The sequence below is a fragment of the Peromyscus leucopus genome, chromosome 9, assembly GCF_004664715.2.
Source record: "Peromyscus leucopus breed LL Stock chromosome 9, UCI_PerLeu_2.1, whole genome shotgun sequence".
In the NCBI taxonomy this organism is placed as follows: domain Eukaryota; kingdom Metazoa; phylum Chordata; class Mammalia; order Rodentia; family Cricetidae; genus Peromyscus; species Peromyscus leucopus.
In genome coordinates, this window is record NC_051070.1 from 63,237,047 (window position 1) to 63,262,868 (window position 25,822).

Consider the following 25,822-nt stretch of genomic DNA (forward strand, 5'->3'; position numbering starts at 1 on the left):
TCCAGGTCCCTGGTACATTCTATCTCTTAGAGCGCAGGTTTCTGTCCGTTTATCGTCCTCCTGGCAATTCGTCCAGTAAACAGCCCAAGGTGTGGGAAAGCCACATGACCACGAAGCAGCAGCCATCAGGGAAGGTTCCCAAGAATGGCACGCGCCATACCCTCTGCCCACTAGGACCTGGGGCACCGTGTCCCCTGACCTCAGGCTGGGTGGCAGCGGAGACAGGGAGTGCTACGCCGCTCCAGAGCCCCTCTGCACACCCAAGTCAGGAACACCAGGGAAGGCTCTGCTCGGAAGCGTGTGTGAATTAAAACCCGTGGATTTTCGGAGCATCAGAAGGTAGACACCCTCCTTTTTTCTCGGGTGCAGTGACACCCAACGAAACCCAGATGCCCCCTTGGAGGAATATGAGGTGACGACCAAGGTCCTTCCCAGCTCGCGTTTTTTCGCATGGTTTTGGGCAGGAGTCCGGACAGAAGCAACATGTTGTGGGTGGTGGTGGGGTGTGTGTGGGGTCTTCATTCAGGAAGTAAGGCACGAACTACCGCGAGAACTTCTTGAGCAGTTGGCACTCCGGGTGCTTATCTCTTTAAGAGAGTAGGCGGGGCGTCCATCCTGGCTGCCCGACGCTAGCACCGCCCCCACTCCGGTCCCAGGGTCCCCTGCGCGACGAGTGCGCTTCCGGTACGTTCGGCGCGCGGGCTGCGTCGCGCGTGCGTGCACGTGTGGCCCCGCCTCCTCCGGTCTCGCCGCGAAGCTGCTGAGGTTGAACTTCCCGCCTGGCCGCAGCGATGTTGCGCGTCCTGCCTCGGCAGTGAGGGGACAGAAGCGTCCCGGGTTTCTCCACTCTTGTTGACGGCGTCGCGCCCAGAGCCGCCATGTCCACGGGGTTCTCCTTCGGGTCTGGGACTCTGGGCTCCACCACCGTGGCCCCCGGAGGCACCGGCACAGGCACCGGGTTCTCCTTTGGGACCGGCACGTCTAGGTAACCGTGTGCACAAGTCTTCCGTGGTCTGGGGCTTCCCCGCGAGGCTCGGCTTGTCGAGGTCTGCCGTCAGGCTGCCTGGCTTCCCCGCGACCCCCGCCGGGTGTCGGTCCTGGTGGGGTTGGGGACCTCTGCTGCCAAGGCTCTGCCGTCCCCAGACGCGCGGAGGCCCGACTGCAGGAAGCGGCCTGGCATCCGTCTCAGGGATAGAATGGGGCGTTGAATGAATGACAGCTTGTTGCCGACTTTTAGGAATAGAAAAATCGGAGGAAGATAATTAAAAATTTCCTCTTGATGGGTTCAGATTTCATTACAGTATTTAACGATTTTGAACGTTACGGTGCATTGAATTTGTGATTATTTTTGTTTCACGAGATTTTCAAGTCTTTGTGCACAGAGGACCCAATCTGCCTTTTTTAAGCTTTTATAGCATTTACTAGTAGTAATTTCATATCGTATGCGGATTAGCATAACACCCTAAAGAATTTTGTATTATAACCACCCGCATTATTGTTTCCTTTCACTACAAGTTTAAGTAGTATACTCATCAGTTTGTGTAATATATTCAGGTAGTGACAGATGTATAGCTAGGGACTTCAGAAGACCATTTCAGTGAAGGAGTTAATCGTTAGAACTCTGTGTCTTGTAAAGCGTTCGTAAAATCAGGAACTCTGTACTCGAAGGATGAGGTATCTCCTGAAGCTTAACCATAATGTGGCTATAGACTAAAATGGCTAGACATTTAATATCCCAAGAAAGCTCATTTTTTCCAGCCCGTATTCGATACAGCAAATCAAAAACAACAGTACTATGAGACAGCTCCAGGCAAATAATGTTTTGGGATATGATTTCTTGTACTACTTATGCTGTCTAGACACAAGCCACTGTGCTATACTGTCTTTTTTGTTTGTTTTTGTTTTTTGAGACAGAGTTTCTCTTTGTAGCTTTGTGCCTTTAGTCCAGGCTGGTTTTGAACTCACAGAGACTTGCCTCCTGAGTGCTGGGATTAAAGGCATGCGCCATCACCGCCTGGCACTATACTGTCTTTTTTTAAACTTTCCCCTTTGTTTTCTTTTTTGAGTGATTAATTGGTTTTAGGTTTGTCGTTTTAATGGTATTATCTCACTTAGTTCTTTTTTTAGATTTCATTTTTATTTAATATGTGTATGTGTTTAGCCTGCATCTGTGCCACGTGCATATACGTTGCCCTCTGAGGCCAGAAGAGGGTGTCAGATAACCCCCGCTGGGACTGGAGTTAAGGCCCACTGTGAGCTACCACATTTTAAATCGGGGACGTGGGGTGTGTGTGTGTGTGTGTATGTATGTGTGTGTGTGTGTGTGTGAGAGAGAGATGCTACAAAGGCCAGACGGGTGCTGAGAACTGAACACTGACATAACTCTACTTGGTTTTAATTATAGTCAGTAATATGTTTTAAAAATACTTTTTGTTTAAACTCAGTGGGCAACCAACACAATGGAGTACTCGTGCTATTGAACTCATTCAAAGTTCTCACTCTTTGAGCAGCTCCTTGTCACCACCACCCACCACTCATTAGGCATCATCTGCTCCTTAACTTAAGCTTCCCTATTGAAAGTATACATTGCTACTGCTTGAATTGCAGCTTTCCCCTTTTGGGCTCCTCAAGTGTGCAGAAAGCTGTATGGCTCTTCCAGCTGACTGTGGGATTGATGTTCCTGAAGTGATATTCTGACCAGGACTGTGGTTGTCTTAATTTAGCTAGCAAACAGTATGTTTGTTAAATAGGAGCTATCTTAATCATCTCTGTACTCCATCACCATGTGGTTGGTTTTGTTTTTGTTGTTGTTGTTGCTTTTGGCATATGTGTTGTGGATTGTGTCTTGTGCTTGGTAGGCGAGCCTCCACCTCTGAGCCTTGCCCCTGCCTCTTTTTGATTTTTTAAACCAAGAATTATGTTGCATGGAACTGAAGATGTTGCATGTTTGCAAGTGCTCCATTGCTGAACTGTATCCCTAGCACTCTTTCTATTTTTAGTTCATGGTAATCTCAGAGTCTAAGTTGGCCTTGAACTCAAGTCTGTAGCTCAGGTAGGCCTTGATTTGACAACCCTGCTTCTCCTGAGTAGCTAAGATTACAGACAAATGCCACTAATCCAAGCACCTTTTTAAATAAATTTGAGACTGGAAATTGCCTAGGCTAGCCTCAAACTTGTAATTCTTCTGCCTCAGCTTTCTGAATAACTGGGATTGCAGGCATGTTAGCATGCCTGGCATGATTTTGGCTTTCTGAAAGGGCAGAATTGGAAGTAATGAATATGTAACATGAGTATTAAGATTTCCCATTGTGTTTATGTGTTATAAACTCTATTAATTTCCTACATGATTTTTGAGGTGTCAAATTGTTGAAACTGTTTATTTTCCTATCCCCCCCCCCATCGGTAGCAAACATGGGTCTCTGAGGCTTGCTATGAACTTAAGAGGCTTTGACTTTCACATTGACCTGTTTTTACTAGCTGTTTTATTCAGGTTTCCAGAAGCTCTGTAAAGAGTTTCTCCTGAGAATACAGTCTCAACAGAGGACATGGTATTATAGCAGTGATGGAGTAGCATAGCAGTGCAGAGACCTAGAGTAACTTTGATTGGAATGTGGGCCTATGTGAGTGGCTGTGGAACTGTGGGCACTGTTCAGAAGTGTAAACTGTACTCAGGTAGTTCAAAGGAAAAATAATCATCTTTGGCCATTTCAAATATCCTAGGGTTCAGATAAAATTTCAGAGCGGTATATTTGTGACCCTGCTGATGATTGTCCTGTGAGCCAGCCCTAATTGCTGTAAACTCTGCCTTCCCAGGCTGTGTGTCCCTTGTTTCTGTAGTAGTGAGGCTAGAACAGTGCACGTGGGAAGAGCGTGCTCACTGCTGCACTGTATCTCAAGCCACATTTTTGCTTTTTAAATTTTGAGATGTGGTCTCATTAAGTTGCCCAGACCGGCCTTGAACTCACTCTGCCATCCAGCCATGATGTTGTGATTCCTTTGCCTTAGCCTCCCAAAGAGCTAACAGGTTCAGGTGTGTTTCAATTTGTAATATTTAAGATTGACTTTACATTTGACTTGTTTTGAAGGAGGAAAGGGGAAGTATTTGAATTTGTTAGCAGTATTCCTTTTAATATCTCTTGGATCTTAGAAGTTTTGAGAGAAAACAATCCTAGGCAGTTATTTTTTTTTATTTTTCCAAAGTAAATACTAGCCTTTATAGACTTTTTTTTTTCTTTTTTAAATAAACAAGCACACCTTCTGTGGGGCTCAACTTTGGAACTCTCGGAAGCTCTGTCACCCCAGCATCTACATCTGCTTCTGCTAGTGGTTTTGGAACAGGACTCTTTGGAGCTAAGCCTTCCACCGGGTTCACTCTAGGAGGAGCAAGTTCAGGTAAGGAGGATGTTCTTGTTCCCAAGGGTAAATGAGATATTTCTTTCCCAGTTTCCACCTTCTGTCTTTATTTAAGTGGCCATTACTAATTGTAAAGCTTTAAAAGAGGAAAGAATTGGAGGATGGTGTGGGTAAAGGAGCAGCTCTAGACAAGCACTTGAAAGTCTGAATCAAGATGATTTTTGTAGTAGATTATATAATGCAGTATTTTTTTTTCTTTAGTAAAGGTTGCCTAAGGTACTTTTACGCATTTGTTTTAAATTTTGATATTGAAACAGTTGTTTTAGCAGAAAAAAGTGTAGTTCTTGAAAACTTATGGTACACATTTGAGTGATAGCTTTTGTTTCTAGTACTTCGTAGCTTTAGTACGACATGTTTCAAATATGTTTTTTTATTTACCTTTTATTCTCTACCTCCAGAACCTCTTGGTCTCAGTTGCTGCCTCTCATTGGCTGTTCAGTGTGTAGGGCACACCTTTATGAAATGTGCTCTAACAGCAGGGGTATTAACCAGTAAGGTTGCTGAGCTAGTTCTCAGTTCCAGGGTTCTGCTTGGAATAAACCTCCCCCCCCCCCCACACACACCATCTGCACCCGGGCTTTGTTCTAAGTAATACTTGTTTGTATTTTATCCACTTTTTTTTTTTTTTTTTTTTTTTTTGGTTTTTCGAGACAGGGTTTCTCTGTGTAGCTTTGCGCCTTTCCTGGAACTCACTTGGTAGCCCAGGCTGGCCTTGAACTCACAGAGATCCGCCTGCCTCTGCCTCCCGAGTGCTGGGATTAAAGGCGTGCGCCACCACCGCCCGGCTTGTATTTTATCCACTTTTGAATCAAATTATACACAGCCTGTTTGATCAAAACCAGTGCCCTAGGAAAAAATGCTTGTGTTTGTTGCTAGATAGAATACATGTATCTATCTGTCTTATTAGAAGTGTGTTCGTCTCTGAAGGTGGAGTCTAGAAGGAAGTCATCTTCATTATCATTCAATTTTGTCTGTTTGTCTCTGAGAATAACAACTACAACCGTAGAATTAATTCTGGGTAAGAATATTTGAGAAGAGATCAAACTCTGGTTTTCTAATGAATTGAATAGCTTTCTCCTCATCTAATATTTCAGAGTAGGGGGAAAGAAAATAGTTATAAAGAACTTTGTCTGGATTCCACATAATTATTTTTTAAAAACTATTCAGTATTAGTATATACAAAACAATGCTTCTATATGATGCCTTTGTATTATGTATTTTAAACATAGATGGCTTTTGATGTGGAAGTTTATGTCTCATTACATTTCCAGGTCTGGCAAAAGCACTGAACTATAGGGCAGTCTTATAATTGAGCCCTGGTTGTATCTCTAAAAATTGAGATGTTAACTGTCCTATCAAACCTGAGAGCAAAGCTTTTAGTTATGTATAACATTACAGAATTATGGGGCTGGGGGCATAGCCCAGAGGAAGAGCACTTGCCCTCTGTGTGTGTGTGTGTGTGTGTGTGTGTGTGTGTGTGTTAATCCTTGCAGCTGCCAAAATGAAAAACAAAGTATATACTAATGAAAGTTTTGGATTCTCTTCTACCTTGAAGACATAATAGTTTTTTAGTGATAAGCTTAGGGAACGCGAACAACTAGATTGTCAGCCTCTCTTCAGTCTGGAGAGCAGTAAATGATGGGTGGCTATAAAATAGAAAGAGTGAAGGGATGATAAAGCCCATTGTGGAGGTGCATGGCTATAGTTCTAACACTCAGGAAGATCACAAGTGGAAAACCAGTGTGGGCTACTCAGTGACTCCTGGGCCAGCCTGGGATAGCTAGCGAGACTGTCTCAAGAGAAGTGTATGGGTGTGTGTGTTAAAAGTCTTGTGTGAGGTTAAGGTCATCATTGGTAGACTTTACTGAGTTGCTGCTTACCCGTTACCTAACTGTTTTGACAATATTGGCTATGAGGACAAATAGTAGACTTTTCTTGTTCTTTTATAACCCATCTACACACAATTTTAAAGCACTGTGCCTTGTGATAAACTCTCCGTTGTCCTCAGGGCAATCCAGAAGCATGCTTTCTGACTTTTTTCAGTAACTCCAGGAAAAGCCCAAATGTCGGTTGTATTTCTTCATTTAATAGTTTTTATGCAATTAGTGCTTCCGAACTACGTAGCCTGCATATACATCATGCCTTGGACATTCAGTATTAACTTGAGTTTGCAGTGGTGAACATGGTACTAAGAAGATGATTACATCAAAACCATTAAGTGCGTGGACAAGGCATTCATGAGCTCTGACATGGAGAGACTGGCAAGTGTATGAACATGTTCTTGTGTCTGATACTGTGCTAATAGACACAGAAATGGCAGCATGGAAGACAAAAGAGAGTAGGCTTATCTGGAGTTGGGAGATATTTTACACAAAGCAGTTAAAAAAATACAAAGTTACATAATCATAAAAGGATCTAAGGGAATGTGAAAAAAAAGATATTGTTCTTGGAGCTTAGGATTCAGAGGTGGAAATGGAAGGAAGACTTGCTATTTAAAGAGCTGGTTGAGACCACATAAGAATGAGCAGTATTTTGTCAGGCCTTTAGACTGTTAGACATGCTTGAGGACTTATGGGATCCTTAAGGTGGACAGAATTACCAGATGTTGTAGAGCACTATCCTCTTAGCTCTTGCTGTTTTAAAATGAGGTTAAGTGTGGTCACCTACTTGGGACTCATAAGATTAAATCCACTAACCTTCCCTCACTTATACTGGGCTGGAGAGGGAAGGCTCACTTATACTGGGCTGCTCACAAATGCCGGCCTCGGGTCCTGCCCTTCCCTGAGAGTAGACGAGCAGTTTAGTTGCTGTGGAGAGAGGACTGTTTTTTTCAGTGGTGTAGTTGCCCATGCTCCTGTAGATAAGCCCTCACTCATACTTCTTTGGGTCTCCCCAACTAAACTCATTGTCGACCAATGATTTCTTGTGGTTCTTTCCATCTGGGATGAATAGACACTAGTTCATGTCTCCTAAAGAAAAGTTAATGCCAACACTAAGATGCTGTTAAAGTAACTGAGATGATACTAAAAGTAGATGAGAGATTGGAAGAGACTTGTCAGGTTAAGAGACTGTTGAGGTGGCTGGCCTAAAGTTTTTGAAGGTGCCAGTAATCCAGCAGTATTTTTGAAATAGAATTATTAATAAGATTTGGAACTAAAGCAATGCAAGGAAGGAAAAAGTATCATGATTTCTTCCTTGAGTGATTGAATTGACTGATCAGGGACTTAACTTAGCAAGGTTTTGTTGTGGTGAAATGCATGAGTCAAAGGGACATCAAAGTCCACTGACCAGTGGGGATTCAGGTAGACATAGAGTTAGATTCAGAGCTGGGTATGGTGGCATATGCTTTCAGCAGGGAGGCTAAAGCACCAGGGGCATTGTGAGTTCAAGGCTAGTGAGTGAGATACTGCTCAGTAAAATAAAGAAGCTAGTGGTAGTTGGGGTTAGATTCATGTACCTGTAGTTGGACTGATGAAAGTGGAGAGATCAGTGGAGGAAGCAGCAGCAGAACCCTGGGAGTCCACTTAAGACCTGAATGGAGGAAGGAGATCTACAGGCAGGAGTAGGAAGAGAGCTTGGTGCTGACAGAATTGGGGTCCAGGAAGGAGGATTTTCAGGAGTACAGAATGGTGCTTGTGTAGTCTGGAACAGGAGGGACTGCTTTTCTGTTGAGAGCAAAGAGAGTAAAGGGGAATAAATGCTATTCTAGGTAACTCTGGGCATGGAATTGAAATGTGATTGTGTTCATATTTGTTTTTTTTTGTTTGTTTGTTTGTTTTTGTTTTTTGAGATAGGGTCTCACTGCGTCTCTCGGGCTGTCCTGGAACTCACTATGTAGACTAGACTGGTCTAGAACTCATAAGAGATCTGCCTGCTTTTGTCTCCTGAGTGTTGGGATCAAAGGTGTGAGTCAACACACCCATCTTGCATTTTTTTTTCTTCACCCACAGGACTATCTTTTATATTCACCATGATTTAGTCCCAATTTAAATATTTTCTTTCACACCTGCAAATCCTTCTATCCTATTTGCAGTAGAGAAAAGGATACTAATTAAAACCAGCACAATATCTATATGATTAAGATAAAATGAGTTGTGTTTTTTTTTTTTTTTTTAAATAGGAACACCAGCTACTACATCTGCATCTACAACAGGCTTCAGTTTAGGATTCAGTAAGCCTGCAGCATCCGCCACACCGTTTGCCTTGCCTGGCACTTCTACCTCAGCTAGTGGTCTCACGCTTTCATCTGCTCTGACATCCACTCCAGCAGGTGAGACAGAATGGGAAGAAAACAGAATTTAAATGAAATTTAAATACATTAACTTGTATCCAGTGAGAGAACATCAGAAGCCATTTATATTAAACATAGCATCAGGCTGGGGAGATGGTTCAGCAGATAAAGTGTTTGCTGTATAAGCATAAAACATTTAAAAACACAACTGTACTTTGGGAAATTTTTATTTGAATTAGTTAACAGTTTTGTCTTACTGAACTATTGGCTTTGTAGAGCTAGGCTTAGTGGTCCATACCTATGATTTGAGAGGATGCCTCAGGAGGGTCTAGAGTTCAAGGCAAGGCTTGGCTATGTAACAAGACTTTATCTGGAAAAAAGTTAGCATTGACCATTAAAGCAGTTATGGCCATCTTGAAATATGGCCTCTACTCTGAATAAAGAGGATGAGAGGACTGAAATACAGAGATGTTTTATCTTTGGTTTGTTTGTTTGTTGTTGTTTTTTTTTTTCTTTAAGACAAGGTTTCTTTGTGTGGCTTTGGAACCTGTCCTAGAACTCAATCTGTAGACCAGGCTGGCCTCGAACTCACAGAGGTCTGCCTGCCTCTGTCTCCCAACTGCTGAGATTAAAGGTGTGCACCACCACTGCCCGGCTTTAAGAGACAGGAAAAAGTAACACAGTTTCTTCCTTGAGTGATTGAATTGTTTATGGCAGGAAATACAAAGACATTTGCAGCCAGATCGAGACCCAGGACAGGCACCAAAACTACATGGAGAAACTGTGTCTCAAAAAACAAACAAACAAAAAAGACATTTGTAAACTCAACTGGCTCAGGATTGGTTTGCTTTTAAAGGCAGAATTGTTGCCTGGGATTATAAATTATTGTTGTCTAGAATCAGTTACTATTGTAATAGTGGACTAAGGGGGAGGAACCCTGGTTTTTGCCTTGAAGCTACCATTCCTCTTTATTCTGAATATTTTGAAAGTTTTCTTGAGCAAGTGGTTTCCCCAAAGATTCAAATGTATCAGTGGGATTCTGTTTTTGAGAATATGCTATTTTCCTGTGGTGTTAAGTGCTGTTTTTATATGAAGGCTTGTTCATCTCTTTCTCTTTCATTCTCAGCATCCACAGGATTTACTCTAAATAACTTGGGAACAACACCAGCCACAACTACAACAGCATCAACAGGACTTTCTTTAGGGGGAGCCTTAGCTGGTTTGGGAGGTTCACTTTTCCAGAGTGCAAACACAGCAACATCGGGTAATTGCTAGTATTTTTTTCCAGAATAGTAAATACTTGCATTTAAATTTATTTTAGCTTGTTAAGAAGAACACTTTTTTTCTAATAATCTATTTTTCTTTCAGTATAAAAACCAAAATAATGGTTTTCCTATGTAAGTGGACACCTTAGCCACATCTTAGAATATGTTGTCCTTTTTCCTCAGTGAGTCTATTTAAAGAAGGATTCCAAAAGCTTCCACAGAAATTTGTCTTTTAAATAAATGTCAGTTAAGTCGTTGTCATGGGTAGGTGATGTGGCTCAGTGTAAAATTTGCTTAATTGGAGTTATAATAAGGGAGGTTTACATCTTAACTTCATGTTATAGCCAGGTAAGCCTGGCTTCTAAGTATGGTTTTCCTTCGGGAAGTCAGGAGAGGGCATTTTTGAGAAGTAAAGCTTTCTTGTTATCTGAAGACATTGTGTAATTATTTCCCATAGGAGTGTAATATCAGGACTTTCTGGTTAACAGTTCGCCAATTAGGAGACGTTTACCTATATTTTAATTATAAAAAGCATAGTATTCTTAGGCCCATTTATAATAGCTTTTTACTTTGGTTGGATAAGGTGAAAAAGTATGGCCTGATGCTTTCTGCCAAAGAAACTAGTAATTTTTTGTCTTCTGTTGAGGTATTAGGTGAATGGAAAAGATCCAGGCAATTGGAAAGGAAGGCAAGACGTGGGTCATGGTGACCTGTAGAAATCTAGAGTGTTCACTATTTTTGCCATTATTCTCTAGTTTTATAGTTCCTCAAAATATCTTCCAGTAACCAGATATGTAATGACTGCTTCATGCTTTCTTGTAGGATAAGCATGTGAACATTTCTCACATAGATTCCCATAATAGCAAAATGAAAATACAATAGAAAAGAGAGGAGGTCAATTTATAACTTCCCAATGCTCTGAATTTCCTTTTCTTATTGCTGTAACCAAATATTCTATAGAAGCAACTTGTGCAGTTCAGGGAGCACAGCAGAGGTTAAGGAAGAGCCCCTGGGCAGTGCTGCCTGTGGTGGCAAGAGCTTGCATCTTCCTGGCTTGTCGTATCTCCACAGGATCAGGAAGCAGAGGATTGTCAGCCAAATCTGCACTGCTTAGTAGACTCTTGACACAGTACTCCGTGCTTACTTGATGCCTGTGCTAACCTAAAATGCCATTGACTTTAAAAAGTTACAGGTGGAGTATCACTTTGATGAAGTGCTTGGGGCCAGAATTGTTTCATATTTCAAATTGTGAGTTGGGGTTACCTAGCATAATGATATTTATTTAACTATTTTTTTTAGTCATTGCCACAATTTAAATCTAGTTTTCAGTAATCAAATCATGTTTTTTCTGCTTTTAAAACAGGTAGCATTTTGTCTAAGCACCAGGCATACCAGTGTAGGCCTTCATTGGTTTGTGGGAGAATAGGTTTGTCAACACAAAATCTATTGGCTTCTAAGTATAATTACTGTGATTAACTGTAGTCCATTTGAGCCTTTTTGCCAGTGAGGTGAGATTTAAATAAGAAAATAAAGGCTATTTACTTTTAAAATAAGCTTTTTTTTCTTCTTAACATCCTTTTATGATGTGTATTTAATATTTAACATTTAAGGTATATCATACATCTTATGAATTCACACTAGGTTGTTTTAAAATTGTACAATTCCAAAATATCAAATAGAAATTGTATTCACCTGAAAATATATCATGTGAAACAAATTTTATAGAAAAAAAAATTTTTTTAAAGATTTATTATGTATAGTCTTCTGTCTGCATATACACCTGCAGGCCAGAAGAGGGCACCAGATCTCATTACGGATGGTTGTGAGCCACCATGTGGTTGCTGGGAATTGAACTCAGGACCTCTGGAAAAACAGCCAGTACTCTTAACTGCTGAGCCATCTCTCCAGCCCAGAAAAAGTTTTAAAAATAAATAATAATAGAATGTTTACCTGTAGGTCTTTTAATAAGTTCTCAGCTTCCAAACTCGGTATATTGTTGAATCTAACAAGATTACCAAAATTTACCCAAATCATTTGCTACAGATTTGTCTCATATTATTTTCCTAAAACAGGTAGTAAGAAAATCTGTGGTCTTAAAGTATTACATGCTTTGGTCAGTAAAGGGAAATTCTTTTAAAGTCAGGAAAGTTGATAAGTGTTATTGGTTCATTCACAGGTCTTGGACAAAATGCTTTAAGCTTGTCTTTGGGAACTACAGCACCTACTTCAACTGCAGGCAACGAAGGCCTTGGTGGTATAGATTTTAGTACCTCATCAGATAAAAAGAGTAAGTAGTGTTACTCAGATTTCATGTTGTAACAGCATTGCGAGGAAGCTTACAGGCTACTCAAAATTCCTGCCTGAAAGATCACCTTTAAATTTGTTTATATTATCATCACAATTTCACATATTTGAGCATAAAGTATTGGCTTTTGTAAATAGCTTAAATTTGTATGTGTATATGTCTTACATAGCTACAGTAATGTGAATGTTAATGCTTATTTATAAATCAAGATCATGATCTGTATGTTTTATAATCTACTCTTAGTCAACTAACATTCGAAGTACTTGTTTCTATCAATAATTTAGTTAGTTTTTTGTTTTTTGTTTTTTTTGCTTTTTTGAGACAGGGTTTCTCTGTGTAGTTTTGGTACCTGTCCTGGATCTCATTCTGTAGTCCAGGCTGGCCTCGAACTCACAGAGATCCGCTTGCCTCTGCCTTCGAGTGTTGGGATTAAAGGCATGCACCACCACCACCCAGCTTTTGCTATGGCTTGCTAATAGCTCTGACCCCCGGGCAACTTTATTTATTAACATACAAATAAAATCACATTTCAGTACAAATAAAATATCACCATAGTAGGGGGTTGTGGTCATGAAAGGAGAGAGAGGACTAAAGTCTAAAGGAACAGGGGAGCAGGAACAAAAGAAGATAATCAAATGTGTATGCCATGAAAGCAGGAGTGGGAAGTGTTTGAGGGGGTGAAAGGAGCCATTGAGATGAGATAGGGAGTGAGCAAATAAAGCAAGTTTAGTGATTGATGTGTGTGGAAAAATAAAAGGGAAGTGGAGGTTAAAGGATGAGGAACATTGGAACTGCAAGAGTAGGCGCAGGAAGTGTTTGTAAGTGTGGTATTACTGAGGGTCTGTGATAATGTAGCCTGTCTTACATGTTGTGTATCGAGAGTTATAGCCCCAAAGTAAAGTGTCAAAGAAACAGTGCATGTCCTAATTACTATCATGTTGCCATGCTAAAACACTACGGCCAAGGCACCGTATAGAGTTGTTTCTTCTTGAGGGAAAGTAGATATAGCTGAGCTCTGTAAGGTGTTTGCTTGGTGTCTGATCTCCATCATCATGCTGTGTTCTTCCTCCAAGTTCAGGACAGGGAAAATCACATTGCAATGGTGTTGAAAACTTGTGTTTGTATTTTATTTCATTTCTGTTCATTAGAACTTCGAATGTGTTAATGTGTTGTTAAATGACCTATTTTTACATGAAGCTTCTTGGATTTTCTAGGTGATAAAACAGGAACAAGACCAGAGTAAGTTTAAAATTTAACTTTAAAATAGTTTAATTACTAAGTTGTTGGCAGATTGTATAGATAAAAGTATACATTTAGAAGATAAAAATCAGTTTTCACCAAAAGTAAATATATGTTTCAGAAAACCTCTGAAATGTCAAATCTTTGATTACTAGTCATCAAGAAAATTTCAAGCCATTTCTTTCAGAAAAGGTGGTTGACATTTCCTAAATAATACAAATACTTTAGTTTTAGTCTTTTCAGTGCTGAGTATTGAGCCCAGGGCTTTGTACTTGGCTAAGTGTGTGCTCTCCTACTGAGTTCTTCCTGCAGCCCTTACACTACCAGTTTGACATACACAAATTACTGCACTAGTACCATTTTACTCCCTTGTGTCTTCAGCCAGGGTAATAGCTTCCATGTGTATGTATTATGTGCATGCTTGGGATATGATCACTGTTTTACTCAGAGTCACTGTGATCATTTTTATTGCCACTTGCCCACTTAGTTTGTCTTCTGTTAGTGAATCATTTGTAAGGACATAGTCAGTTTCACTCCTCACAAACATGTATTGCTTTAACCTGTTAAGGTTGAGTATTCATGAGATCAGAAGTGTTTCAGATTTGGGGTATTTATATAGATTAACAAGTTGAACATCTCTAACCCCAACTTCAAAGCTTTGAAAGTTTTGAATGGAGGATCTGAGAGATATTGGGGGTTCCAGCCAGCACTGTAAAATGATTCTATTACCAAGTTTTATTTATTTCCTGTGTTACTTATAATTACATCAGTAGGGCTGTCTTTCCCCATTTGAATGAAGGTTATGTTATAAAGTACTAAACTGTGTTGAGTTTCTTTTCTCATGAAAAATGCTGTAGGCTTTCTTTAATTAATACCTTACTATTTTTTTAATTGAATGTCAATCATAGAATCTTTGAATCAGAAGAAACAGTTCAACATCTCGTTCAATCTAGTATTTTCTGATTTTTTTTTCAGGCATTTACTTAAATACTTCTAAGAATATTTATAATGGATACCAGTCTTTGTTAAGAAATGTTGGTGTCAAATAAATTGGTAAAATTATTTTCAAGTCAAGTAAATCATTTATAAGACTTTGAAATCAAAGAAAATATAAGTAGAGAACATTGTTATATTCTCATTTCTTAGCATAGGAAAATACAACTTATTGTCAGAATCTGCATAGTGTTAATGCGTTTGTGGATGGCGTTAATGTAGGTGTGCCTTTTTTTTTTTTAGGGATAGTAAAGCACTGAAAGACGAAAACCTGCCTCCTGTCATCTGTCAGGATGTTGAAAATCTCCAGTAAGTACCAAGTGTGATTAGATAAATAAAACTTGAAAGATTCTTGGGTATGTTTAGGGGAAACATCTTTCTCCTAAATACTTTGTGGGATGGGCCTTCCCTCATTAATTAACAACAACGAGATTGCCCAACAGACTTGTCCATGAGATAATCTGATGGAGGAGTTCCTTAATTGAGTTCCCTCTTTCTAGGTGTCTCTAGTCTATGTCAAATTGATAAAAATTAGCAGGCACACACACAAATAATGTTGAAAAAAAAGGGAGGAAAGTAAGAATTAAAATTCAGTATCATTCTATTAAAAAGTGTGAATTGTAGTTTTCAAACATTAGACTATGTCCAGCTTATTTTAAATCTACTTCTTTTTCTCTAGAAAAAAAAAGACATTTTTATCTTGATTTCTTTAAATTTTTTTTTTTTACTTAAAATTTTTTTCTGAAGATTTATGTGTATGAATGTTTTGCCTGTATGTATGTCTGTGCACTGTGTGTGTGTGCCTGGAGTTTGTGCAGCTCAGAACAGGACCTTGGACTGGAGTTACAGATTGTGAGCCACCGTGTGGGTGCTGGGAACTGAACTTGGGTCTTCTGCTAGAGTAGTATATTGCTGTTCCCCGCTGAGCCATCTCCATCTCCATCATTTCCTTCCGTCCCTTCCTCACCTCTAGCTCTCACCCCCACTCCTGTCACTTGTGTTCTTTGTTCTTTTAGGAAATTTGTCAAAGAACAAAAACAAGTCCAAGAAGAAATTAGTCGAATGTCTTCCAAAGCGATGCTTAAAGTCCAGGAAGACATCAAGGCACTGAAGCAGCTGCTGTCATTGGCTGCCAGTGGGTTGCAGAGGAACACCCTCAATATCGACAAACTGAAGTTAGAAACGGCTCAGGTATGCCAGCCATAGCCATAGTACTGTGAAATAAGAATTTACTTAATTATAAAAGTTTGATGTGTACACACTAATACGAAAACCAGAACGTTCATAAAATTTTAAATTGCTATCTTGTTTTTATTTAATGTTATATATGCTCTATATGTATGTATAACAATATCCTAAGTAGTTAATACTTAGTTTTTTAGCTTAGATTAGTGTTCATGACAGCCATTTGGGGTAGATACTGTTGTCCTTATTATGCAGTTAAGAGGTTGAGGAGCAGTCCCTGCTAGTCCCACCCTTAACCATGAGCTATCATAAGAGCTTCTTGCTAAGTTTATCTTATAAAGGAGGAAGATACCTGGACAGAAAATGTTTTCTATCTTGTTAGTTATTAGATTGAAACTATAGCATGCCTTGTTAATACTAAGCTTAACTGGTTATCTGTTAGCCTTGATTAAACCTGCCTACTGAGAATAACAATGAGACTAATGTCATCTGTCACTCATGCTACTGAATTTTTCCACCTGTGGCATCATACACATAATACAGTAATGGTTCTTACCTGTACCATAGAAGAAGAGTGATAATATATGAATTATATGTGTTTTGTGTATTGTAATTAGAAAGTCATCTTTTCCTGTCGTCTTGACTGAGTTATTGGCAAGTTTCATGTGAAACCTTTTTACTATAGGCTTATCAAGTGCCATGCTCTTCAGAAGTGAAGGGATAGAATTTTCAATAGAATCTTCAAATGTGATTATGTAATAAGTCATTTGTTCAAGAATACTTTATAACTTTTAAATAATGTTATTAAAATAGCTATTTAAATTATGATATTTGCTGGGTGGTGGTGGCACATACCATTAATCCTAGTACATGGGAGGCAGAGGCAGGTAGATCTCTGAGTTTAAGGCCAGCCTGGTTTGTAGAGCGAGTTCCATGACAGCTAGAGCTACCCTGTACAGAGAAACCCTGTCTTGAAAAAAAACAATAAATAAACTATGATGTTGAAAAAAGAATTGGAAAACTTTGTTGTCTGTTCTCAAATTCCAATTTCCTAGTCTTTTCATTAAATAGGAATGCAGTATTCCTTTGTGTGTTCTTCTTAGTCACTTTTCCTTTACCACTAGGTACTTTCTAGGAAAGACAAAATGTTAATTATGCTTTAATTAAATATGAAACTCAGTTTTGTATGTGAAATACATGAATTTATATGTTTATAAAAAGATATAATTAGTCAATAATGGAGGTAGCAAACTAAGAGAACCTGTATTAGCCAAGGTTTTCTAGAGGAAATATGTAGAACTTATATATTTATGTGTGTGTGTGTGTGTGTGTGTGTATATATATATATTCGTCCTGTAAATATATATGTGTGTGTGTAAATATATATATATATAGAGAGAGAGAGAAAGGAGACATATTAGAATGACTTGCAAGCTGTGCTCTCACTTGTCCAGTGATGGCTGTCTATCTATCTACCAGAGATCCAAGAATTTGTTAATTGTTAAGTCCATGAGGCTAGATGTCTCAGCTGTTCTCAGTATAAGCTGGAATCCCAGAGTAGGCTGTAATGCCCGTGAAGGAATGAATGGACTTACCAATGACAGTGAGAGCGAGCAAGCAAAGAAACCAGGCTTCCTTCTCCCATGTCTTTTATATAGGCTGATAGCAGGTGTGGCCCAGATTAAAGGTGGGTCTTCCCACCTCTCAGGTCTGGGTTAAAAGTGGGTTTTCTGCATCAGATGATTCCATTAAGAAAAAAATCTCTCACACATCTGAGGGTTTTAGTTAATTCCTGATGCAGTCAAGTTCACAACCAAGAATAGCCATCATTGAACCCAACACTATACTTGGATTCACTATAATTCTAAAATTGAATATTTCTATCTATAAATGTGTGGTATTTGTATGTAGCAGAATTGTTAAGTCAATTTGAGATAAAAAAGAGATTTTGGGTTTTAGGGAACCAAAACACTAATTGTGCTAAAATGACAAACAAAAAACAAACAAAACAAAACAAGAGCCGGGCGGTGGTGGCGCACGCCTTTAATCCCAGCACTCGGGAGGCAGAGCCAGGCGGATCTCTGTGAGTTCGAGGCCAGCCTGGGTTACCAAGTGAGCTCCAGGAAAGGCGCAAAGCTACGCAGAGAAACCCTGTCTCGAAAAACCAAAAAAAAACAAAACAAAACAAAACAAAACAAAAACCTCAAATCGGTGAAACATAATGTGTTTGGACACAAAGGGCTCAAATTGACTTTTACCATTAGTCTAATGTGTGATATGTTTGGTTCTTGAAGGTGTATAAGTGTTACAAGGGCTTGTGCTCAGGAAAGAGAAGGGGCGATGGCCAGGAGTATGACATGGGTGTGTGAGAATACCTGCTAGCAGCTTCTTCCTGCAGAATGCTTGTCAAGAACCATGCTCTCTTAAGTAAGGAGTGAGAGCTGCTGAGGTGGTAGAGACCAAGGGTAAAAAGGCAATGCCAGGCAGGGTTAGTGTTGCAGGAGGTGTAGTGACTTAGGAGACTGAGGCAGGGGGATTATGCATTAAAGCTAATCTGGGTTACATAATAGGGCATTGTCTTAAAAACAAACAAAAAGTAAAATGGTACAGAGAGCCAGTTAGACTTAACAGCTTGGTAGTTTAATAAGGGAAAAAGTTACTATTGGGAGCATAAATTTAAGATACTTCTTTTAAAAAAACAAGTTAATTAAAAGAGGTGGGGGGGGGGGAGTAGCCAGACAGTGGTGGCACATGGTTTTAATCCCAGCACTTGCAAGGCAGAGACAGGTGGATCTCTGTGAGTTCATGGCCAACCTGGTCTATAGAGGGAGTTCCAGGACAGCCAGGGCTGTTATGCAGAGAAACCTTGTGTCAAAAAAACCACACAAAAAAGAAAAAAACAGTGGAATGACAAGAATGTGGGGTATAAGTGTTAAAACAGAATACTAGTCCTGAGGACTCATTGGATAGAAGGTAAGATGACATTGAGGAAGAGTAGAGGACCGGCATTCAGCTCTCAGACTTAACTTGTTGTGTATTAGGCGGTAACATCTGTGTGGCGCAACTTCCTCATGTAAGAGAGAAGCAGCTGTTTCACAGGATTACCAAGGGACAGGATGGTGTGAGTAAAGCCTTGAATGGTGGAGTGTATAGTGGTTGGCTACCCAGATGTAATCCCTGCTGATGCCGGCCTCTACTTAATTCTGCTTGCTTGCCTTTCCTAAAATAGTGCTTTCCACAGTTGCATCATGAAGATTCTAAAGCAGTAACATTCTTTTCACTGTGGTTGAATTCATTTTATAAAGCTGCAGAATTTTATGCATAGTTCTTCAAAAAATCAGTAGTTCATTGATTTTATCATAAATTTATTGAAAGTTTAATTTGTCTTCTTTAGAAAGAAGTTTCAGCAATGTGTAAAGCAGCTTGTTCTATTTATTCCCTGTTTTCCAATTGTTTGACTTCTCAGTCCAGAAATAGTTTGTACTAGCCTAACTCTTACCTTGCTGTTTTGTTTGTTTGTTTCCTATATGTGTTTCTAAATCTCTCGTGTATTAGGAGTTAAAGAATGCTGAGATAGCTTTAAGAACCCAGAAAACACCACCTGGACTTCAACATGAAAATACAGCTCCTGCTGAGTAAGTTACTGGATTTTTTTTTTTTCTTTTTTAAACGTTTTTTCATTTTAAGACTGCAGAGCAATAATCGTACACAAAATTTTTCATTTGCTACATGAGAAGGCTTAACTGGATTTTTGTTTGTTTGTTTGGCTTTATCGAGACAGGGTTTCTCTGTGTAGTTTTGGTGCCTGTGCTGGATCTCGCTCTGTAGACCAGGCTGGCCTCGAACTCACAGAGATCCACCTGCCTCTGCCTCCTGAGTGCTGGGATTAAAGGTGTGAGCCACCACCGCCCAGCTCTACCTTGCCTTTTTCATACCAACAGCACAGTTCATGTTGCCAAAAGCTTTCAAACTCCCCTCCTCTCTCCTTTTCCCTCCCCTCCCCTCTCCCCTCTCTTCCCCTCCTCTCTGTCCCATTTTCCTCCTTTCCCTGGCAAGTAAGTGCCTTACTACTAAACTGCCCTCCCATCTGTTACCCATTTCAGAAACCAAACAAAACAAACACAATTTCTCTTATTATTCTAAAAACTGTTAAGTACTTGATTGTAAAATTTAGTGATAGTTGCACTTTATTTAACTTTTTAAACTTTAGACTTCCAGAAAACTTGTAAAAATAGTAGCATAAAAATTTGCATAAATTCCTTACTTCACTGTCCCTAACATTAACATATTGTAGAGCTATAGTATAATTATCAATGATAGGAAGCTAGCATTAATAAAATGTTTTTTTTGGGTGGTTGTCTTGTTTTTTTTTTGAGACAGTTTCTGAGTGTAGCCCTGGCTGTCCTGGAACTCACTCTGTAGACCAGGTTGGCCTTGAACTCACAGAGATATGCCTGCCTCTGCCTCTCGAGTGCTGGGATTAAAGGCGTACACCACCACCACCCGGCGAAATGTTTTTAACTACAACAACTTATTAGAATTTTACTGATTCACCTCCTCCCCATTCATGTACATTTTCAACCTCCTAGGATTCTGTTGTAGGATTGTATTGTATTTGTTTGTAATTTTCCTTAATCTCTATCTGTTTGTAATAGTTAAGTCCTAAATTATTGTGGATGACCTTGCTTTTTCTAAAGACTATCAAGTTACTTTGTATAATTTGTCCTCCATGATTGGAATCATGATACTTCAGTATTATTCAGTGCTTGGGAGTTTGCTTCAGTGATATCTGTAAATTATATCTTCATCCTAAATTGAAAGCCCCATTTAAAAGAGGACAATTACTTATTTGTATTTTAAGTATAAAGGAAATAATGTTTTAAATATTTGATGTAACTTTTTATAGCTACTTCAGAGTCTTGGTTCAGCAGTTTGAGGTACAGCTTCAGCAGTACAGGCAGCAGATTGAAGAACTAGAAAATCATCTTGCCACTCAAGCAAACAATTCACATATAACCCCTCAAGGTAACATCCCTACTATGACAATTCTGTGATGGCACCATTATGTTATTGATGAGCAGTTAAACTTGTGTAACAGATGTGCAAACAACTGCTAGTGCTTAAGCTGCTTTAAGAAAATTTCCTAGAAAGTCTTTGGTAAGTCTTGGTTCCCTGGAAATGTAGAATGCTTTACTGTAAATCGTTACTGTTGTGACAGGGGACTGTCTAGAATGTCCCTTTCCAGGTCACTGATGGGAATGGCCTTCTCTGTCTTCTTAGCCTGCTGTCTTCTTTAGTGTAAAGAACATTGATAGAGGCTTTTCCTTCTACACATTAACTACCCAAACTAGGACAGAGTAGTAGAAAAATAACATTAATTGTTACATATTTGTTCCTTAATTTTCTCTTCTAGATTTATCAATGGCTATGCAGAAAATTTATCAAACATTTGTAGCTTTAGCTGCACAACTTCAATCTATTCATGAAAATGTCAAGGTAAGCGTTCATTGCCAATTCACCTGTCTGCATATATAAATCCAAATACTTGTTTATCTTCTAACATATTTCCATGCTCGTTCAGAAAGAGCTCAAATGATGTGTAAGTAAAAAGGCTATAACTCATGATCATACTCGGATGCATTCATTGATAAAAACTAAAAAGAAAAATAAAATGAAAGCTTTAAAATAGGACCTTGAGAATAACTTTGATTCAATGCCATTTTCCTTCATCACTGTTCTTGATACCTTATAGAAGGTGATTGTGTGTTTGCGTAATGCTTGTGTAACTGACATTCAGATTGTTTCCTTCTTTCCCGGTATAAATAGCACTATAAAAAACAAACATCCCTAGTGGCAAATCCTTTTTTATGCCAACTTAGTCTAATGTGTGTTTTATTAATATTTATTTATCATAAAGTTAAAGAAAACTTGGTTACAATTTCTTCTAAGTACAGGAAACCTTCTTTCCAAATAATATAATGTTTATTTAAGTAATATATATTGAGTAATGTAAATGAAATAATTTGTCACTGTTTTGATCTTTATGTAATAATGTTAGTTTTAAATTTTTATTAATGTGCAAAACAGATGGCTCTCTTAATTTAAGTGAAATGTAAAATAAAGTATACTTTTTCTTTTTGCAGTTTAATTAAATTAAGTTCTTAGTTATGTATACTCTAGAAAACCTTGAAAATTCAAAGATGCTAAACCTGAATAAGTAAATTATGTAGACATTTCATTGAGTATGTTCATATCTGCGTGGTTCATGGTAATGGAGTTTTTAAAAAGCTAACTGTTTTAAACTGGGTCATTTAAAAATTTTTAGCACATACCAGCAAATTGGAAACTGAAGCATTTTTAAGAAAATTTCTGAAGGAAGATTATAAGATTTTCTTTCATCACTGATAAATGTTGCTTTAAGATTTTAAATTGGCAAAGGTGATTCTGTGTTGAGGTATATCTTATGCTGATTTTAAAATTACTTTATTATGAATGTTTCCAAACAAACAAAATAGTAGAACATTGTATAATGGAGTGCCTAGGTTCCTCTGATTCACCTCAGCCATCATCAGCCCCTGATTGTTTGATCATTATGCCACTCTCAGAGCTTTTGTTTCTTTGATGATTTTTAAATTTCTTTAAAAGTTACTTTATTTTTATGTGTATGAGTGTTTGCCTGCAATCATACCTGTGTACCATGTATGTCCCTAGTGCCTTTGGAGGCTAGAAGAGGGCATCAGTTCCCCCTGGAACTGGAGTTATAAATGGTTGTGAGCTAGTAAATTGCACAGATCAGCCTTGAACTCACTCTACTTTGAAAAATAGCCTTTTTGGTAATGAGGCCAGAAAATAGGCTGAAATTGCCATAAATGATATTTGGATAATCTGTTGTCTCTAATCTGTTTTCTGTTTGGGACCGGGTCTAAATAGGCCTGGAGCTCTTGTTTCAGCTTCCCTAGTTGTTTCTTGCTTTACTTAAATACATTTCCAAGAATCAAAGACTTTACTCTGATCAGATTTCTTATGTGTTTCAGTTAGGACTTGTGTTGGTGTGATAACACCATAACCAAAAGCAACCTGGGGAGGAAAGGATTGATTTCCTCTTATAAATCTCAGGTCATACTCATAACTGAGGAAAGTCAGGGCAAGAACTGAAGCAGAAGCCATAGAGGAGTCTTTCTCACTGGCTTGCTCCCCATGGCTTGCTCAGCCTGCTTTCTCATACAACTCAGGACCACCTGGCCAGGGTTGGCACCAATCATGATGGTCTAGGTCCTCTCACATCAATAACTAATTAAGAAAATACTTGGCAGACTTGGCAGTAAGCCAGTGTTACGGAGACATGCTCTTAGTTGAGAGTCTGTCTTTCTAAATGACTCTAGCTTATGTCAAGTTTCCTGGATAACAACTCTCCAGAAAAGTATGTTACCATTTATCTTCATCTGAAGGAGTGAGCAAGCTAAACATACAAGCTTTAGATTTGTGCATCTTTGTGAGTCTCACAAGAAATTGTCTTTGTTCCTTTGTTTTTATTAACCCAATTGAAAGAGACTTGAACTGCCTTATCCAGCACACCCCAGCGACATTAACAAAATGGGGAGTTTTAGAATTCATCATATATACCATGACTGGTATTAGGTATGTGGTTGGTTCCTCCCCTACCCACCTTTAAAAAGGTTTTTGTGAAGTCTTGGGCCCTTCTCATTTTGGGAAGTTGCACTGTGTGTGGGAATGTTTATGGAACACAGGGAAAGGAAGAATGGACTTGAGAATAGTAATGAGATTTATTTCCCTTACCTACTATTAATGTCACATTTCTAAATATTCAGTTCTTAGCAGGTCTACTTTGGTCCTTGATAACAGTATCTTGGAACTGGAGTATTAAAAATGAGCAGACACATAAAAGGATGATAATAGCTTTAAGTACTGTAAGTAATAGTAAAATTTTAAGTGTGTTTGTGATAGTGGCAGAGTCTAATATTTAAGAAAGGTAAGAAATACAAAAACTCTCTTCAAATCTATATAATTAGGCTAGATCTGTAATAAAAATGTTTAATAATTAATGTGAAATGGGGTTAATGGCCTTAATATTGCATTAGGTAACTTGGTAATTTTTCTTACTCTGGAGTTGTAAAACTCATCTTTGGGATGAGAAGGAGTAGTTGGGTATACAGTTGTACATCTTGTGAAATAGTTAAATAGTATTAACAAAGTCGAAGCTCTGCTTATACCCTCAGGCTTTCTGTGCTAAAAGTATGAAATCTTCCTTTATCATATGGTACCCACTCATTTAAAAATGTTTATTTAACTGGTATATATTTAGTACTTCCATCTAAAGGTTATAAGAAAACTGGGTGCTTAAGGGAAAGCTTAGGTGATAACTGTAATATCTATTAAAATATTATTCTGCTTTCCTATAATCTTAGCCTACGTAACAACCGGGATATTTTAGGTGCGTATTCTAAAGATTTCTGACAGTAGTAACAAACATTATTCACAGTAGTGACAGAGCTTTCAAGGCCAACCTTGTCACATCAGCGACAGTTGTCAGCAGCCTCGTTTGTAGTTCACCTGGAACTGCAGTGAATAACGTGGCCACTGTCTTTTTGACTTTTGCCAACTTAGTTCATGTGATTCCATGCTCTCCACAGGGAACTTAATTTCTTTTCCCTCCCTCCCTCCTTTCCTCCTTCCCTCCCATTATTTTAGGTGCTTAAAGAACAGTACCTCAGCTACAGAAAAATGTTTTTGGGTGATGCTGTAGATGTGTTTGAAGCCAGGAGAACGGAAGCCAAGAAGTGGCAGAATGCACCCAGAGTTACTACTGGACCTACTCCTTTCAGCACCATGCCAAATGCAGCAGCCGTTGCCATGGCTGCAACACTTACACAGCAGCAACAGCCTGCTACAGGTCTGAATGCATTCAAGTTATAGCTTCTTACTGTTCAAATGCAGAGAACAATATGTGCATTTTTATAAGTCTTCCTTTTGTGTGAGCACTGACGAAATTTCTATCAATAGTTGTTCCAATACAAATCTAAAAATTGTGATAGACACAATTATAAACATACCTGAAACAAAAGGCAGGATAGTCTAGCAATAATTAATACATCAGATGTTGAATATTGTGAATTTAGTTACTGTTATTTGCTGTATTGCTAAATACCCTTTAGAACATAGTGTTTCACTACTGAATTATATTTAAGAGAAACATTAGATTCTCAAGTTGTGATTGTATCCTTTATTGTTTTAAACTCAGAGGTAATCCCACCCATACATTGCATTTTCTAGGTATGAAAATAATAGATGGTGCATTCTTAGTCTCATACGTAATGATTGCAGAGTACTTGCATTCTGAATGCAGTATGTTTCTGTTGACTGTTGGTGTGTTGAAAGTCAATAGGTTCATTTGGATGTACTTTGACTGAAAACAAAATGACAGGTCCTCTGAAAGTCCAAACCAGATTGGAAGAAGATGCATGCTGGGTTTTTGTAACTCCAGCATGGACTGAACAGTAGCAAGGTCAGGAAGGAGGTTTGAGATGGATTGTACATTATGTAGGACTGTAGTCCTTCGTTGAACGCCATTTGTAGTATTTCTGTGGTGTGGTTCTTCAGTGATTGGTTTGGAATTTTGCAAGTTGATTAGTTGTCTTGTTCCTGGTATTTTTTTTTTTTTTAAATAAGGTTTCAAGTTTGACAGAAAATGCAGTCTTAGTAGTTTCCCTTTTTGCCCTTGGTCATTTAAAAATGTTTGAGTGAGGCTTACTTATTCTGTAGTGTATGTCTTTCTGACATATTCTATATAATCCAGTAGTAAACTGCAATATTAAAAAGTGAAAACCAAACAAAATACATGTTTGGGTTGCTTTCAGGCCACTGTACTAGAGAAGCATGCTCTAGTCACTGTCTTCATATTTGAATGACAGCATTGACCTGCCATCAGTAAAGAGTTGCTGATGGACTTAGGCTCAGTCCTCCACATTCCATGGCTGGATCTGTGTGAATGGTGCTTCCCATAAGCACTATCTAGTAGCTCTCTAGCTGGCTAGAGTGTAGACTTCTATAGACAGTTCATGGGGAGAGGCTTTGCTCTGGAGTAATGGAGTATCAATCCTAGTGTGGTTTTTCAGTTGTCAGAGAAATGTGAGTTGGAGATGTGTTAATATACTTTATTTTCAAGAGAATAAA

General features: G+C 38.8%; 1 protein-coding gene across 2 annotated transcripts in view; it reads left to right on the forward strand.

The window, feature by feature from the left end:
- Positions 1 to 689: 689 nt before the first annotated feature.
- Nup58 (nucleoporin 58) overlaps positions 690 to 25,822 on the forward strand; it is a 54,659-nt gene continuing 29,526 nt past the window's right edge. The window contains exons 1-12 of one of the 2 annotated variants that reach the window (XM_028870371.2): positions 690 to 985; positions 4,250 to 4,392; positions 8,534 to 8,683; positions 9,771 to 9,908; positions 12,086 to 12,196; positions 13,429 to 13,453; positions 14,690 to 14,755; positions 15,463 to 15,637; positions 19,187 to 19,266; positions 20,538 to 20,656; positions 21,045 to 21,127; positions 24,341 to 24,542. In XM_028870371.2, coding sequence (XP_028726204.1) covers positions 879 to 985; positions 4,250 to 4,392; positions 8,534 to 8,683; positions 9,771 to 9,908; positions 12,086 to 12,196; positions 13,429 to 13,453; positions 14,690 to 14,755; positions 15,463 to 15,637; positions 19,187 to 19,266; positions 20,538 to 20,656; positions 21,045 to 21,127; positions 24,341 to 24,542 — 1,399 coding nt within the window. In that variant the 5' untranslated portion in view covers positions 690 to 878. The remainder of the gene's footprint in view (positions 986 to 4,249; positions 4,393 to 8,533; positions 8,684 to 9,770; positions 9,909 to 12,085; positions 12,197 to 13,428; positions 13,454 to 14,689; positions 14,756 to 15,462; positions 15,638 to 19,186; positions 19,267 to 20,537; positions 20,657 to 21,044; positions 21,128 to 24,340; positions 24,543 to 25,822) is intronic. The other variant, XM_037208488.1, reaches the window with a different exon arrangement.